This window comes from Budorcas taxicolor, chromosome 1 (assembly GCF_023091745.1).
Source record: "Budorcas taxicolor isolate Tak-1 chromosome 1, Takin1.1, whole genome shotgun sequence".
NCBI lineage: Eukaryota > Metazoa > Chordata > Mammalia > Artiodactyla > Bovidae > Budorcas > Budorcas taxicolor.
In genome coordinates, this window is record NC_068910.1 from 199,551,659 (window position 1) to 199,570,321 (window position 18,663).

Sequence of the window (18,663 nt, forward strand, 5' to 3'; positions counted from 1 at the left end):
ACTAGAAACGGAACAACAGACTAGTTCCAAACTGGAAAAGGAGTACGTCAAGGCTGTATATTGTCACCCTGTTTATTTAAGTTATATGCAGAATACATCATATGAAATGCCAGGCTGAATGAAGCACAAACTACAATCAAGATTGCCAAGAAAAATATGAATAACCTCAGATATGCAGATGACACAACCCTTATGGCAGAAAGCGAAGAAGAACTAAAGAGCCTCTTGATGAAAGTGAAAGAGGAGAGTGAAAAAGTTGGCTTAAAACTCAACATTAAAAAAACAAAGATGATGGCATCCAGTCCCATCACTGCATGGCAAATAAATGGGGAAACAACGGAAATCGTAACAGACTTTATTTTTCTGGGCTCCAAAATCACTACAGATGGTGACTGCAGCCATGAAATTAAAAAGCAACTTGCTCCTTGGAAGAAAAGCTATGACCAACCTAGACAGCATATTAAAAAGCAGAGACATTACTTTGCCAACAAAAGTCCATCTAGTCAAAGCCATGATTTTTCCAGTAGCCATGTACGGATGTGAGAGTTGGATCATAAAGAAAGCTGAGCACTGAAGAATTGATGCTTTTGAAGTGTGGTGTTGGAGAAGACTCTTGAGAAGCCCTTGGACTATAAGGAAATCAGATCAGTCAATCCTAAAGGAAATCAGTCCTGAATATTCACTGGAAGGACTGCTGCTGAAGCTGAATATCCAATACTCTGGCCACCTGATGCAAAGAACTGACTCCTTGTAAAAGACCCTGATGCTAGGGAAGATTGAGGGCATGAGGAGAAGGGGATGACAGAGGAAGAGATGGTTGGATGGGCTTTACCGACTCAATGGACATGAGTTTGAGCAAGCTCCAGGAGTTGGTAATGGACAGGTAAGTGACAGTTAATGGACAGCTGGTGATGGACTGCTTGCTGCAGTCCATGGGGTTGCGAAGAGTCAGACACGAATGAGCAACTGAATTGAACTGAACTAATGGAACAGATAAGCAGAGACTACTACAGCTAAAAAGGATAGAGTAAACTACAAAATAAAGGTAAAAATATCTTACTATATGCAAGGTGAAAAGACCTGGAAGGTATGACAGAGAAGAGACAAGAAGAGCAGAAAAGATATGGCTTAATGATGCTAATGAGAGTTCTAGGAGAAGAAACTGAGTAGAAAGAGAACTACCTGAAAAGATACTGTTGAGAATTTTCCAGAACTGAAGATGCAAATATTTCAGCTGAAATAGTACCCTTGAATTCCAACCACAATAAAGCTAAATCATCCCTGAATAGAAGGATAATCTACCCCTCAACACAGGATAAAAATAAGATTCTATATCATGAAATGACAAGTAGATTGAGCACTGCTTTCTAATCTACAACAATAGATACTTGAAGTCAGGAGTAATGTCTTCAGTGTGAAAACAGAGCTAAGAAAATTATTCAAAAATGAAGGCCAATGAAAAAAGTTTCAAATGAACAAAAAATGAGAAATGTTATCTCTTGTTCACCATTCTGCAAACATATCTAAAAGAAATACATGAAAGAAAATTGAATCAAAAGCAAAGACTAACAGGCAAGAAGCAATGGACTGAAAAAAAATCCATAAACATCCTAGTAATTGTAGGCAGTCACTGAAAGGAGCAGAAAAAAAATCACTGTTGGGGGTTAAAAAAGAGGAAAGAAAATTAAAATGAAAGATGTAAGGAAGATCAAAGTAAGGTATTTTAAGATTCAGTTAAAGAAAGCTAGTTGATTTTTAACTTTTGTTAAGCAGTCAGTGTTTTAGAAGATAACAATGAAAAACAAGATATAACATAGTTTCAAATCAGTTGAGGGAGAAAAATGAGATGATTAGGGAAACCTGATCATCAGGTACGATTAAAAACTCAGAAGGTACAATTAAAAAGAAGAAATCACAGATCAATATACTATACCTATCCTTGAACAGCATGGGATTTAGGAGTCTGACCTTCTAATCAAAAATCTGTGTATAACTTCAGTTGGCCCTCCATATCTGAGGTTTGATACTGGTTGATTCAAAGCAACCACAGATTGGGTGGTACATATTAAGTGAAAAAATTCCTCCTATAAGCAGTTGCACATAGTTCAAACCCATTTTGTTCAAGGGTTCACTGCAGTATCTTTTGAATTTGTATTTATTGTGATTATGATTTGAGCTCATTTGTATCTTCATACTTTGAATGTTTTAGTAACCCGAAATACTTGGATCAAAGAGTAATTATAATTACACTGTGAAATGTAAAAAATTTGTAGCTGAATTTGAGAAAAGAATTTTTAATTAGAAATTAAAACCCAATTACAGCAAAATTTACCAGTTCTAGATTTGTATCAACTGTTTGAGGAATAAAAAAAAAATATCACACACCTTCCAGTTTCCAGTCTGGCATGAAAAAAGCTGAAAGTCACCACTGCATTCTAAGAAGTAAAAAGCTAACCAGACTGAAAAATCCACAGCACTTAAGTTCATCAGAGAAGTGAGGTTACAGGGCAAAGCACTGCCCCTCAAACTGGAGAAAACAACACATATACATGGAAAAGTACAACTTATTGGAGTATAAACTCATGAGCACAAATCTCTGTGGCACCTAGTGTGAAAACCTGATCCATAACTGATGAATTGCTAGGTCAGCATGAACAAGTCTGAGACATAAAACCCCAGGGAGACCCACACTTTTGTAAATTTTACCTCCAGAAGCTTGACTAGGTTCTTGTGATACATAGTAGAGAAAAATCCCCTCATGCTTCTGGCAGAGGGAAGGGAAAAGAAATCATTTTGAAATATGCTAGACCTTGATGAGGTCTTGGAGAAGGAAATGACAACCCACTCCAGTATTCCGGCCTGGGAAATCCCACGGACAGAGGAGCTTGGTGGGCTACAGTCCATGGAGTCACAAAGAGTTGGGTAGGACGGCTAAACAACAACTACAAATGACGTCTACTCTCAGGAGAAACTATTAAACCAGAGCCTAATTTGCTGGGATTTTATAAGAGCCTAAGTGACCTGCAGAAAGGGAAATTTCCAACTCCACACAGCTCTAGCATTCCAAGTGGGAGAAGAAAAATACCCATCTCCCGCCTACACTGCCAATCCTATCCCATTTAAGGGGGCAGTGGGAATCAATTGAGAATCAAGTGTAAAGCTCACAGTCCAGATACAGGCCCATTAAGACTGAGATCTAGTCAAAGGATGCTTTCTTTCCTCTCACACTTCGCCACTTAATAATGGCAGTTCTTACCCGGTTTACTGCATGTCTATCAGGAAAATTACATGACACACTGAAAAGTAAAAAAGAGTTTGAAGAGAAGGGGCAAGCAACAGAACTTGACTCAGATATGGAAGAGACGTTGGAACTGTCAGTCCAGGAATTTAAAATAATCGTGATTGTGGTGCTGAGTGTTCTAGAAGATAAAGAAGACAACATGCCAAACAGATGGGAAACGTAAGGAGAGAGATGAAGTTCAAAAAAATAACTAAAAAGAAATGCTACACAGCTTCCCTAGTGACTCCGTGGTAAAGAATCCACCTGCCAGGCAGGAGACACGGGTTCAAACCCTAGTCTGGGACGATCCCATACGCAGCAGAGCAATTGAGCTGGCCCAAAACAACTACCAAGCCTGTGCAGAATCGGGGAGCTGCAACTACTGAGCCCACGGGATGTAACTACTGAGGCCCACGTGCCTAGGGCCTGCGCTCTGCAACAAGAGAAACCACCAAAGGCCCGTGCATCACAACTAGAGAGTAGCCCTGCTCGCTGCAACTAGCGAAAAACCTGTGCAGCAATAAAGACCCAGCACGGCCATAAATAAACAAAATTATATATAAAAACAGAAATGATACAGATGAAAAAACAACTAACAAATGAAGAACATCTCTGATGAAACTATTAGTAGACTGCATACAACTGAAGGAAAGAACCTCTAGCTTCAGGTATCTCAAAAGAAGCCTCCAAAACGGAAAAGCAAAGAAAACAAAGACTTAAAAAACCAGAAGAGAATACCTGAGAACTGTGGGAGAACTACAAAAAGTGTAACATATATGTACTGGGAATTTCAGAAGGAGAGGAAAGAGAAAAAAGAAGAAATATATAAAACAATATTGGCTGAAAACTTCTCCAAATTAATGTCAGACACCAAACCACAGATCGATAGAAACCACAGGAAGCTCCGAAAACACCAAACAGGATTAATATCAAAGGACTATAGCTAGCCATATCATTTTTAAACTACAGAAAATGAAAGTTAAAGGAAAAAAATCTCAAAATAAGCCAGAAGGGAAAAGATCTTAAGCTCAACATTCAGAAAATGAAGATCATGGCATCTGGTCCCATCACTTCATGGCAAATAGATGGGGAAACAGTGGAAATAGTGTCAGACTTTATTTTTTTGGGCTCCAAAATCACTGCAGATGGTGACTGCAACCATGAAATTAAAAGACGCTTACTCCTTGGAAGAAAAGTTATGACCAACCTAGATAGCATATTCAAAAGAAGAGACATTACTTTGCCGACTAAGGTCCGTCTAGTCAAGGCTGTGGTTTTTCCTGTGGTCATGTATGGATATGAGAGTTGGACTGTGAAGAAGGCTGAGCACTGAAGAATTGATGCTTTTGAACTGTGGTGTTGGAGAAGACTCTTGAGAGTCCCTTGGACTGCAAGGAGATCCAACCAGTCCATTCTGAAGGAGATCAACCCTGGGATTTCTTTGGAAGGAATGATGCTAAAGCTGAAACTCCAGTACTTTGGCCACCTCATGCGAAGAGTTGACTCACTGGAAAAGACTTTGATGCTGGAAGGGATTTGGGGGCAGGAGAAGAAAGGGACGACCGAGGATCAGACGGCTGGATGGCATCACTGACTCGATGGACGTGAATCTGAGTGAACTCTGGGAGTTGGTGATGGACAGGGATGCCTGGCGTGCTGCGATTCATGGGGTCGCAAAGAGTCAGACATGACTGAGCGACTGAACTGAACCGAATATAAGAATTATATCCAGTTTCTCAGATACCATGCAAGCAAGAAGCAAGTGAAGGGAAATATTTAAAGTGTTAAAACAAAAATCCCCAAACCTGCAATTGTATACCCTGTGATGTTTATAGCATTGAATGCGTTTATTAGAAGAGAAGACAGACCTAAAATCAATAATCTAAGCTTCCATCTTAGGAATCTAGAAAAAGTAGAGCAATTTAAAGTAAACAGAAAAAAGAATAGAAGAGCAGAAATCAATGAAATTGAAAATAGGACATACAGAACGTCAACAAAACCAAAAGCTGGTCCTCGAAAAGATCAATAAAATTTATAAACTTCTAGCCAGTCTAACTAAGAAAAAGAGAGGACACAAAATGGACGTTAAAAGGATAATCAAGAAATAATATAAATAACTCTATGCCCACAAATTTGATAAGCTAGGTGAAATGGTCCGATTCCTTGAAAGATACAATCTGCCAAAACTCATATAAGAAACAGACAATCTGAATAGCCCTATATCTATTAAAGAAACTGAATCAAAAATTAAAAACCTTCCAAAATAGAAAGCACTAGGCACAAGCGGGATCACTAGTGAATTCTACCAAATATTTAAGGACATTTATACAATGTTATTATGTCAAATATATTCAATTAAAAAAATTAAGGAAGAAAACATACAAATTCTTTACAATTTCTTTCAGAAAATAGAAACAAGGAATATTTTCTTGTTTATTCTATGAGGCCAGAATTACTTTAAAATACAAACCAAGACATCACAAGAAAACTATACACAAATATCTTTCATGAAAGTGAAAGTAAGAGTTGCTCAGTAGTGTCCAACTCTTTGGGACCCCATGGACTATACAGTCCATGATTCTCCAGGCCAGAATACTGGAGTGGGTAGCCTTTTCCTTCTCCAGGGGACCTTTCCAACCCAGGGATCGAACCCAGGTCTCCCACATTGCAGGTGGATTCTTTATCAGCTGAGCCACAAGGGAAGTCCAAGAATACTGGAGTGGGTAGCCTATCCCTTCTCCAGATCTTCCTGACCCAGACAAATCAGGGTCTCTTGCACTGTAGGCGGATTCTTTACCAACTGAGCTATGAGGGAAGCCCATCTTTCATGAACATATATGTAAAAATCCTCAAGAAAATACTGGCAAATCAAATCCAACAATTTATAAGAATTATATACCATGATAAGTGGGTTTTGGACCCAATATCAATGTGGTGGATGGAGATTTCCCCTACCATCAAACAATTCTCTTGACCCCAGCTGGGTGTCCTACAACTCAACTCAATTCTGATACCTGGAGATAGCATCAGGTTCCACAGGCTAAAGGCTCGACCTAAGATGCCAGTCAAAAGTCAATGCTGTTACCTGTACTTCTGACTGACTGACTATAAATCAGAGGTTCCCATGACCCCCCTTCTTAGATTCAATTAATTTGTTAGAACAGCTCACAGATGGAGAAAGAAATGGCCACCCACTCCAGTATTCTTGCCTGGAGAATCCCGTGGACAGAGGAGCCTGGTGGGCTGCTGTCCATAGGGTCACCTAGAGTCGGGACATGACTGAAGCGACTCTGCATGCATGCATGCATTGGAGAAGGAAATGGCAACCCACTCCAGTATTCTTGCCTGGAGAATCCCAGGGACAGAGGAGCCTGGTGGGCTGCCGCCTATGGGGTCGCACAGAGTCAGACACAACTGAAGCGATTTAGCAGCAGCAGCAGCAGAATTGCAGAATACAAAGCTGATACACAAGTAAATTGCTTACCCAAATATCAGGAATGAACAAATGAAATTTAATACTAAAAACACAATACCACTTATATTAGCATCCTACAATATGAAAGAGATACAAATACATACGAGATCTACATGAGGAGAACTATAAAACTCTGATCCACAAAACTGAAGTAGAACTAAGAAAATGGACAGGAAGGCTAAACAGTGTCAAGATGTCAGTTCTCCCCAACCTGATTTATAGATTCAATGCAATCCCAATCAAAATCTCAGCAACTAAGTTTGTGGGTACTCACAAACTGATTGCAAAGTTTATATGGAGAGGCAAAAGATCCAGAACAGCCAACAGAATCCTGAAGAAGAACAAAGTTGGAGAGCTGACATTACCAACTTACTATGAAACCATAGTAATGAAGACAGCATGGTATTGATGAGAGAACAGATCAATAGACCATAACAGAGTCCAGAAAGAGACCCTCATCTATACAGTCAAGTGATCTCTGACAGAGGAGCAAAGGCAATAAATGAAGCAAAGATAGTGTTTTCAACAAACAGTGCTGGAAGACACATCTACACACATGCACACAAAATGAATCACATACTTAAATGTAAACCAAAACTATAAAACTCCACACTGGAGAAAACCAGTGTTGAAACACCAGTGTAAAAAGCAGTAGATGATCAGAATTTCTGAAACTCAACAGTAAGAAAACAAACAACCCAATTTAAAAAGTGGGTCAAAGATCTTTACAGACACCTCACCAAACAAGATTTAAAACAGCAAATTTATTTATAAACAGCAAATCAGTATACAAAAAGAAGCTCCATATCCTATGTCATTAGGGAAATGCAAATTAAAACAACAATTAGGTACCACTATATACCCATTTAGAATAGTCGAAATCCAGAACAGTGACACCACTAAATCCTGGTGAGGATGCACATCAACTGGAACACTCATTCATCACTGGTGGGAACGCAAACTGGCATAGCCACTTTGCAAGACAGTGTGGGAATCTCTTACAAAACTAAACATATTCTTACTACATGATTCTGCAATTGTGCTCCTTGATATTTACCCAGAAACGTATGTTCACACAAAAACCAGCTTTATTCAGAACTGTCAAAGCTTGGAAACAACCACGGTGCCCTTCAATAGACGAATGAATAAACTGTGGTAAACCCAGACAACACGTGTTACTCTGCACTACACAGAAATCAGCTGTCAAACAGTGAAAAGACGTGGAAAAGACTTGAACGCATATTACAAAGTGAAAGAAACCAACATGAAAAGGCAACATACCGTCTGTTTCCAACTATTTGAAATTCTGAAGAAAGCAAAACTATGGAAACAGCAAAAAGATGAGCGGTTGTCAGGGGTCAGGGGAGAGAGGGATGAACTGGCAGAGAACAGAGGATTTCTAGGGCAGTGACGCTACTCTCTATGATACGATAATGGAGAACACATATCACTGTACATTTGTTCAAACTCCTAGAACATATAACACCGACAGTGAACCCTAATGTAAAATAGACTGTGTGACTTTGATAGGTCAATATAAGTACATCATTTGTAACAAATGGGTGAACATTTGTAATTTCACTAGGTGAAGGATGCTGATAATAGGCGAATGGTTATATGAGAAAGTGCTGTACCTTCTGCTCAATTTTGCTGTGAACCTGAAATTCTCTAAAAAATAGGGTTTTTTAAAAAAAAACAAGTAACAATCTCAACTATGACAGACTGCTCATCATCACCACCTTGTGGGCAAGGAAGCAACAACAAAATATATGACATTTTCAAAAATAAGGAAATCTTCACTTATTCCATCCTAACAAAGCTTCCATCAATTAAAAGGCATTATTTCAGGTTTGACTAAGAAAGAAGATACTGCCAACTGAACTATGATACCATTAACTGTAAGTGGCATTCCAATGTCACAGATTTTAAAATGAGTCTTAAAATCAATGAAATGTAGTATTCTGATTTTCTTCAAGTTTCTATCAGTGTTGGACACTAAATAAGAACAAAGCATCTTAAACTGAAACACAAGAAATTTAGGAAATAAGAGACAGTAACACTAGGACAATACTAAAAGAAATATGAAAATATTCTTCTATACTTTTCAACCATCGATTTTAGGTAATTTAAGGATAGAAATATATAATGTTGGATTTTAATATTTTCTAGGATTCCATCTAGCTTTAGAATTCTTTTTCAGATTTGTTCTGCACATTATTAAATTTGTCCTCAGAGTAAATAAAAAATTTACTGACACGATAAAAGGGGTAAATACTTTCTGAACTTCCTGAGAAATACTTTCGAACATTAATATAATCCAAGTGAAGGCAGGCTTACAGCCCAGAAATGCTGACCCCAGGGTGCACGCTCTTTCCACTCCAGGACACCAGGCTGCCTCCAGCATACCACAAGGGCAAACTACATGGCTGGCCTTGATACACAGATTTCAGACAAGCCCATCCCACTTCCAACATACCTGGCTGAAGCCTTAAATCGCTCTAAGAACTGAAGTCTCAAGCTCTCATGTCCAGGGAGGTCAATCAAGGTCAGGTTAGTGCCCTAAGGATGGCAGCAGTAATATTAATGTTTTGGTACTGATTCACACTCACAACATAAATTTTTCACATGTCTCAGGTATGTGAATGGTACCTAATTAATCAATCAAAAATGTCAATGTAATTGATTAATGAATCAAATGTTTACAGAGCATCCTCTATAAACCACAGAAGGCTATGGAAAATGTAAAACTACAACTCTGATAAATGTTCTAAGGGTATGCGAGAGACTTGACCCTGTATAAGAAGTCAGGAAAGTCCATCTGGAGCTGGGGAAATGTACCAGTATGAATACAAGCCAATACGTGTGAAAAACACTAACAAATACTCACAAGCTAAATAATGTGATATAAGAACCCATACTTTATCAGATAGCAGGATAGCCAACCTTTATAAAAACAAAACACCTTTTTATATTTCTACTGCAATCTAATTTTGACCTATATGGGACCAGACACACCATTTTTTTGTTCTGTTAATATTTTGTGTCAATCGTTGATTCAGGTGACAATCACTGAACAAGGTGGAGTCGTGCCCCACTGAGCAGACTGACTGTTGCCCACTTACGTGCTACTCATTCTAAGCTTTCATTCTTGAGCTCAGGTTCAAGGCAGATGTGTCCATGCTCAATGCTAGGACGTGAGTATAGCCCTGGTACACTTATCAGACCAATGGGTCATTCCTCAGATGTTCCTACTTTCTCCACAGCCTCAACCACTATTTAGGAGGAAGGAGTCGGCATTATGCACAGATTTGACATAGTTACTGCTAAATATATCGTGACTTGTAATTTAGTCTGTGTGATCTTTTACAGGTAATACACAAAGTATGTAAGACTTTTTTTTTGTTTTTTTAATACCAGTAAGAGTCTAGGGACCTCGGCTTGGACCCACTATCACACTGCATAATCAGCATCACATCACATACTTTCAATATAAACAATCCATAAGATACATTACTCAGTCATTAAAAAAAGAACAAAATAATGTCATTTGCAGCAACATGGATGCACCTAGAGATTGTCATACTAAGTGAAGTAAGTCAAATATAGAAAGACAAATATCATGATATTGCTTCTATATGAAACCTAAAAAGAGGGTAGAAATGAACTTATTTAAAATACAGAAGTAGAATCATGGATGCAGAAAGCAAACTTATGGTTACCAGGGGATAAAGGGGGGATATGAAAAAACTGGGAGACTGGGATTGACATACACATACTGCTATATATAAAATCGATAACTAGTCAGAACCCGCCGTATAGCACAGGAAACCTTACTCAATACTCTGTAATGACCTATATGGGAAAAGAATCTAAAAATAAAAACAAAAAGAGTGGCTATATGTATATGTACAACTGATTCACTTTACTACACCTGAAATAACACAATATTGTAAATCAAGTATAAAAGTGAAAGTCACTCAGTAGTGTTCGACTCTTTGCAACCCCATGGACTACGGTCCATGGAATTCCCTAGGCCAGAATACTGGAGTGGGTAGCCTTTCCCTTTTCCAGGGGATCTTCTCAACTCAGGGATTGAACCCAGGTCTCCCACATGGCAGGTGGATTCTTTGCCAGCTGAGCCACAAGGGAAACCCAAGAATACTGGAGTGGGTAGCTGATCCCTTCTGCAGCTATCTTCCCAAACCAGGAATCGAACCAGGGTCTCCTTCACTGCAGGCGGATCCTTTACTAACTGAGCTAACAGGGAAGCCCTGATATCAAGTATACTCCAATAAAATTTTTTTTAACAATCTCCCAATATTGGAGACTAGGGAAATCAGAGGTAACAATTAACAAAAATATCAGTTGAGAATTCTCAATGGGTAACTGAAAACATTTTTAAAAGGTCTCTCACACTGTAAACAGACACTTTACCGTCTGAGCCACCAGGGAAGACTCAATAATAATAAATATAGACATGTCCAAAAAAAAGTTATCAGAAAATAGTCAAACGCACTGTGTATGTTAATGTCAAGTTCACATTAACAATAATTTCATTTGTATCTGTGTAACAGATCATCAAACAATTCTATTTAAAAAATAAAAAGTATGAATTCCGAAAGGTTAAAAAAAAAAAAGATACATTACTATTTTAAGAGACAAGATCTAAAACTGGGAACCCTGGGTACAGGGATATAGTACCAGTGCGTGGAAAAACTGTCTTCCATGGAACCGGTCCCTGGTACCAAAAAGGTTGGGGACTGCTGATCTAAAACATAAAAGGTGTGTTTTATGTTTTAACTTCCCATGAAAAGAAGTTAAAAAGAGGACTGCTTTACATATTCAATAGAAACATGCAAGTCTCATATGAAATGTTAAGTTTTCTGATAGTCATATTAAAAAAAGTAAAAAGAAACAGGTAAAATTTTAATAATATATAATCTAATATATCTAAATTATCTTTTTAAACATATAATAAAAAAATTAAAAAACTGATATTTTATATTCTTTCTTTCATCCCAAGTCTTCAAGATTGGGTGTATATTTTATACTTAACAGCAGCCCTCAATTTGGACTAGTCACGTTTCAGATGTTCATTAGTCACAAATAGCCAATGGCTACTGTGTCGGAAAGCACAGGTCTAAAGCATACCCTGGAATACTCAAAATATCCAGTACATGTGTCCCAAGAATTAAAGATCTCTCAGATCTTAAATTTCAAAATCTGAATCCTTGAGAATTTAAAAAGGTGAATCAGAAACACTGTCATTACTGAAAAAAGAAAAAATATCTCTAAGACATTTAAGAATGTCTCTTTATCTTTGATCACTCACTATACTTATTAAGCAGTAAAATCAGCTTGGCAGTCACTGTCTACATTCCGGAGACATATAGGTACATACAAAGTCCTCCTCTTGATTTCTTCTTGGTATTTTTAATATATACTCATATATACTCTTTAAGATTTCCACTGATACACGATTTGTAAAAGCAAGACTGTAATAACAAAAAACCTAAATGTCTATTGAATGAGTGAGTGAAGTCGCTCAGTCGTGTCCGACTCTTTGCAACCCCATGGACTGTAGCCTACCAGTCCATGGGATTTTCCAGGCAATAGTCCTGGAGTGGATTGCCATTTCCTTCTCTAGGGGATCTTCCCAACCCAGGGATCGAACCCAGGTCTCCTGCATTGTAGACAGACGCTTTACCATCTGAGCCACCAGGGAAGTCTAAATGTCTATTAATAGGGCTCTTATAGGGCTCTTATTAAATAAAAACTCAACATGAACTGAAAGTAAAAAAAAAATTAGTTTTCTGATCAATTTGCTTTCTCTTTCAACTATGATTATGATTTACTTTTCCATGTGTACCTACAAGATATTTCTGTCATGTCTCAAAAGTAAAGGCTTTAAGAAAGAAAAAAAAATTGTATGGTATAGTCACATAATGGAATACTCACAATATTCAGCTCATAAATCAACCAGGTAGTACTATGTATGGAAATGAAAAAGAAAAAAAATGAAAACAAACCCAAGCTGTATCAATTATATTGTTAAATTTTTAAAAAGGGAGGGGTGGAACAGAGTGTTATAAAAGAAAAAAGTAAAGAAAACAGATCTGTTTGGATAGCCCTGACCATCTGGAAGGCTACACAGGAAAACAGTAAGTTACTACCTCCAAGGAGAAAACTTTTAAGGAGGGATAGGAAAAGCAAAATTACTTTTCACCAAATATCCTTTTAACCTTTTGAATTCTGTCCCATATACATGTACTAAAGAAAAAGGCTTAATGCTCACTCTTAAGAACTCAAGGTAAAGCTGGAAAGAAGACACAGAAATAAAAGCTATTAAAATGTGATGTAACATCAATATGCATATGGTACAACAAAGAAGGGGAGAGCATGATTAAGTTCACTGCTTGGATGATGAAGAGAAGAATTTGTCACATGTACAATATTTATCCATAAAAATAAGCTATGAATGGTACCTATGCCCTCAGACTAATTCACCCTAGAAATGTCTTTTCCTGACACACTAAAGTAAAGTAAAACTGTCAGACTTTCCACATTCTAGGAACCTCTTACCCTGTTGTTATTGACTTTGTAGGCAGCAGAGCTGTCAGTGATGGAAGTCTGAGTGTCTCTGTAAAGGCCTGTTAACAACTGTAAAACAAAACACAACACAATATGGCTGGAGATCCAAGCAAACATACAAATAGCAAACCTAAAGAGTATAACTGCGCTAACTTTCCTAGGCGTAAAGTCAAACAAACAAATGTTGCTTACAATAGCTAAAAAGGACCATACTGATTTTTTTCCCCCTTTGCTTATAGAAAAATCTAATTAACTGCAAACTCTCCTTAATGAGAAGGGGAAAACTATTATTTTTAAACTATTATTTTAAAATAATGGTTTGAAATAGTGGCCAAATTTACCAACCTTCTCAACATTTACAATCATCAGAAATGATTAGAGATTATATTTCTTTAGTGGAAAGGAAAATAACTTATACTCTCAAAAAGAATAATAATAAAGAGAAAATCTCTGCTACTCTTTGTAGCAAAAACCAAACATTTAAAAATACTACATAGACTAGAAATAAATACTAGTGAAAAGAAGCATAAGTAGCCAATAAAAGTTTTTTTGACAAATTCTCAGAAGAATTACACACTGCATACAGATTAATGTCTTCTATCTATCTCTTCAGCTGTTCTGGTATTCTGAGCTATGGCATGAAAGTAATCAGTATATAAAACCCTTAAATGGGATAAAGGCTAAATATGTCGGTATCTGGTAAGTCCAAGAGAATAAAAATCGCCAAGAAGTTCCAGTTTAAGAGTCTTTTCGTCCCAAGTGAGTCAAAAATTCCCCAATTTGTCAGCAACAGCTTTTTTCCCAAAGTAAACCTAACAGGAATAATACGGTGCCCTAAAATTTCCTATCAAGTGTTAAGAGAGGTATAAATCAAAGCATTTACTCTGACAAAAAGCAATGTTTTCCCGGAATCACAAAGGCCCACAAGAAGAACAGCTCTCTGACTGCTCCTTCTGCTCCGGATGAACTTCCAGAACACTGTGGAATAGACAAAAACAACCAAAATGACGCCTTGATTATCAACAACACGCATAAATGGTTGGGCTGGAGGAAATTAAGTCTACCATAGGATGCTTCATTCATTTGGAACTTACTTTCACTGTTATTACCACCATTATAACCGTTGTTCTTGAGGACTCCGCTGAATGCCAGCCACCATTGACTGTCAACTTTTCTGCATCTGCATCCCTTACCCTGCCAGTATACTCAAGTGCAACCTTGCCTTATTAACTCTATATCCCCAGAGCCCACCTCGCAAACACAGGATGCTCAAATTTGGAGCGAAAACCACTTGAGTATTGGTAGCAAGAGCAATGAAAGGGGAGAACGGGGTGCTCAAGGCAGTACAGGGGCTAGCAACCCGTGCCCAAGGACCAGGACGCCACTCTGGGGGTCACGGGAAATCCCCTCTAACGCTGTGCTGCTTCTGCTGCTACAGGCAGGAGGGCAGGAGTATATAAGCTGTTAGTCTCCCATTCTAGACGCCCCTCAGGTGCCACCTCTGATCGGCGGTCTACAGAAGCCCAGTCCGAGCTCGGATCCCCGCCTGCCCCGCACCCGCCATATCCACCGGCCGCCTCTTTACCTAGCGACAGCAGCACCGCAAGGAGCGCCACCACGACTGACAGCAGCGTCGGGTCCCTCTGCTGCAACTCCTGCCGCAAAGAGTCCAGGTATGGCTGGAAGGCTCCCCCAACACCGCCGCCATTCCCCATTCGCCGGGAGTCCGCGGAAGCCATGGCTGAGCTCACGCTACCCGGCACCGCGAAAGCAACGTGGCCCTGGGCTCTGCGCAGGCCTGCGAAGCGGAGCATCACGGAAGTGGTAGTTCCTAAGCTGTATTTCCTCCTTCGCAGGCCGGTATACCGAAGGTCCTGATGGGAATTGTAGTTCTCTTGGGCACTGTTCGCCCAGCAAAAGACTGACTAAGCAGCCAGCCAGAAGGATGAGCGACGCACTCATCCTTTAGGATATGAGTCAGATGTCCCACTCTCTTCATGGTTGTTGACAGAATGATGGGTGAATAAAATGAATGGCTCAAGAAACCTCCCTTGAGGATTTCCAGTCGCTCCCTTCGTGAGGTGAAGAGAATCTTGTGAGGAACTCCAGCATTACACAAACGTTCATCGGAATATAACGTGGCACAGGTGTGACAGAGGGTGTAAGGTGAGGTATGGGGGATGAATAAAGGGGCGCTTAAGCCACATGGGTTCAGAAAAAAGCTGCTGGAGGAAAATGGCAGGAAGTGATACTTGAAGGACAAGTTAGCCTCTGCAGGCATAATAGGAGAAAGGGTGCTCTGTGCAGACAAGAAAGAGGAATTCTTATCAGTCCCTGAGTCAGGAAGATCCCCTGGAAAATGAAATGGCAACCCACGCCAATATTCTTGCCTGGGAAATCCCATGGACGGAGGAGCCTGGAGGGCGACAGTCCATGAGGTCTCAAGAATTAGACATGACTTAGCAACTAAACCACCAGCACCACCACTAAATTGTAAATCCTAGCTACTTCCCTTAATGTAGAGCTGCCCCTGAGATGAGATACATTAAGGGAAGCAGCGAGGAAAATCAAAGAGAGGGACTGGGGCTGTTGAAAATTCACTCTGCCCTAAGCAGCAGCCACTACTTTGCCAGACAGGTATGTGGGACCAAGGTGGCCAGTTCTTCAGTTTTTGAAGAGAAGCCAGAAAAAAAGATTTTTAAGGGAATTTTCCACTTTTTAAATTTCAGCAAGTAATGAAAACTTGTAGCCTAAATAAATCACCTCATAGAGTTAGAAGTTGGAGAAGGAAATGGCAACCCACTCCACTGTTCTTGCCTGGAGAATCCCAGGGACAGGGGAGCCTGGTGGGCTCCTGTCTGTGGGGTCACACAGAGTCGGACACTACTGAAGTGACTTAGCTTAGCTTAGAGTTAGAAGTGGCTTGGTCTGGAAGCTGCCAGTTTGCATTCTGTCATTAAGCAGTTATCATTTCAGCAGAATTGGCAGGAGATGAGCAGGAAATGTTGGCAAAAGCTAGACATGAAGGGACTGGGAGATATACTGAGGAACCTAGATTATACCTAGAATGCAATAAGTTTCAGTTGAGAGTGAAATAGTGTATTGGCAGATCAAGGGAGTACTATGATTTGAGAGAGAAAAGACAAGCAGGGAGACCAGGTGGAGGCTGTTGCAGTGTTTTGGCAAATAACGCACAGGGTCTGAACCAGGGAAGTGTGGAAAGGAGGGTACAGTTATGAGAGACACCTAGAAGGAAAATAAATAGGATTTGGTGATTAATTGTACAGGCTGAGTTAAGGAGAAGAAGAGCTAGCAAGACTGCATCTGAAACACTTGGTGTGTATTGCTGGGAAGATCAATGTGTTCAGCATGAATGAGGGAACTCAGTTGAAGTTCTTTGGAGCCAGGGACATAGCCAGAATGAAACTGCCTGTATTTTGTGTACATGGAGTTTGCAGTGCCTCTGGGAAATCTAAAATCATATATCATGCCGGCGATACAGTAAACAAATGTGAAGTGTCAGCAGTAGATGCTAGATTTTTATTTGGGAGTGATACATAAACAAGTGGTCATGTAAACTAGTACAGCCACTATGGAGAACAGTGTGGAGATTCCTAAAAAAACTGGAAATAGAACTGCCATACGACCCAGCAATCCCACTGCTGGGCGTACACACCCAAGGAAACCAGAATTGAAAGAGACACGTATACCCTCAATGTTCATTGCAGCACTGTTTACAATAGCCAGGACATGGAAGCAACCTAGATGTCCATTGGCAGATGAATAGATAAGAAGGCTGTGGTACATATACACAGTGGAATATTGCTCAACTATTAAAAAGAATGCATTTGAATCAGTTCAATGAGGTGGATGAAACTGGAGCCTATTATACAGAGCAAAGTAAGTCAGAAAGAAAAATACCAATACAGTATATTAATGCATATATATGGAATTTAGAAAGATGGTAATGATGACCCTATATGCAAGACAGCAAAAGAGACACAGATGTGAAGAACAGACTTTTGGACTCTGTGGGAGAAGGCAAGGGTGGGATGATTTGAGAGAATAGCATTGAAACATCTAAATTATCATATGTGAAATAGATTGCCAGTCCAGGTTTGATGGATGAGACTGGGTGCTCAGGGCTGCTGCACTGCGATGACCCTGAAGGATGGGATGGGGAGGGAGGTGGGAGAGAAGGTCAGGATGGGGAACACATATACACCCATGACTGATTCATGTGAATGTATGGCAAAAACCACCACAATATTTTAAAGTAATTAGCCTTCAATTAAAATAAATTTAAAAAAAATTTTTTAAATAGAAGGAAAAAAAATCGTGAAGAGTGTGAAGAGTGAGGAGGAAAGGGGACACCACAAAGAAGCCTGAGAAGACAGAGTCAGCGACACAGAAGTAAATCATGTCCTGGAAGTGATCAGCAGCATTCCTGTAACAGATGATGAGGGCTTGAGTGAAAAGTGAGCTCAGGGGGAACAAGGAGGGGATGGTGAGGAGGTAAAGATCCTCTTTAACTGCTCACAATGAGTGCTTGCTTCAGTTCAGTTCAGTCACTCAGTCGTGTCCAACTCTTTGCAACCCCATGGACTGCAGCACACCAGGCTTCCCTGTCCATCACCAACTCCCAGAGTTTACTTAAACTCATGTCCATTGAGTCAGTGATGCCATCCAATCATCTCATCCTCTGTCTTCATCCCTCCTTCAGTCTTTCTCAGCATCAGAGTCTTTTCCAATGAGTCGCATCAGATGGCCAAAGTATTAGAGTTTCAGCTTCAGCATCAGTCCTTCCAATGAATATTCAGGGCTGATCTCCTTTAGGTTGGACTGGTTGGATCTCCCTGCAGTCCAAGGGACTCTCAAGAGTCTTCTCCAACACCACAGTTCAAACGCATCAATTCTTTGGTGCTCAGCCTTCTTCACAGTCCAACTCTCACATCCATACATGACCACAGGAAAAACCACAGCCTTGACTAGACGGACCTTAGTTGGCAAAGTAATGTCTCTGCTGTTTAATATGCTGTCTAGGTTGGTCATAGCTTTTCTTCCAAAGAGTAAGCGTCTTTTAATTTCATGGCTGCAGTCACCATCTGCAGTGATTTTGAAGCCCCCCAAAATAAAGTCTGTCACTGTTTCCACTGTTTCCCCAGTAAAGAGGATAACTGCTTACAATGAGTGCTTGCTAGAGCCAGGCATTGTTCTAAATCCTTTAAATTTGTTAATTTGTTTAATCCTCACAATGGCCCACCATCCCAATTTTCCAGAGGGCAAACAGACGGATTGTGTAACTTATCCATTGATC

General features: G+C 39.6%; 1 protein-coding gene across 1 annotated transcript in view; it reads right to left on the reverse strand.

Moving 5' to 3' along the window:
• The window catches only part of SRPRB (SRP receptor subunit beta), a 36,412-nt gene extending 21,296 nt beyond the window's left edge, over nt 1-15,116 (reverse strand). Inside the window, exons 1-4 of the mRNA XM_052637219.1 lie at nt 14,932-15,116; nt 14,230-14,324; nt 13,338-13,415; nt 9,232-9,314 (exon numbers count right to left, since the gene is read on the reverse strand). Of these exons, the coding sequence (XP_052493179.1) occupies nt 9,232-9,314; nt 13,338-13,415; nt 14,230-14,324; nt 14,932-15,085 (410 nt within the window). The 5' untranslated portion in view covers nt 15,086-15,116. The remainder of the gene's footprint in view (nt 1-9,231; nt 9,315-13,337; nt 13,416-14,229; nt 14,325-14,931) is intronic.
• Between the last annotated feature and the right edge of the window lie 3,547 nt (nt 15,117-18,663).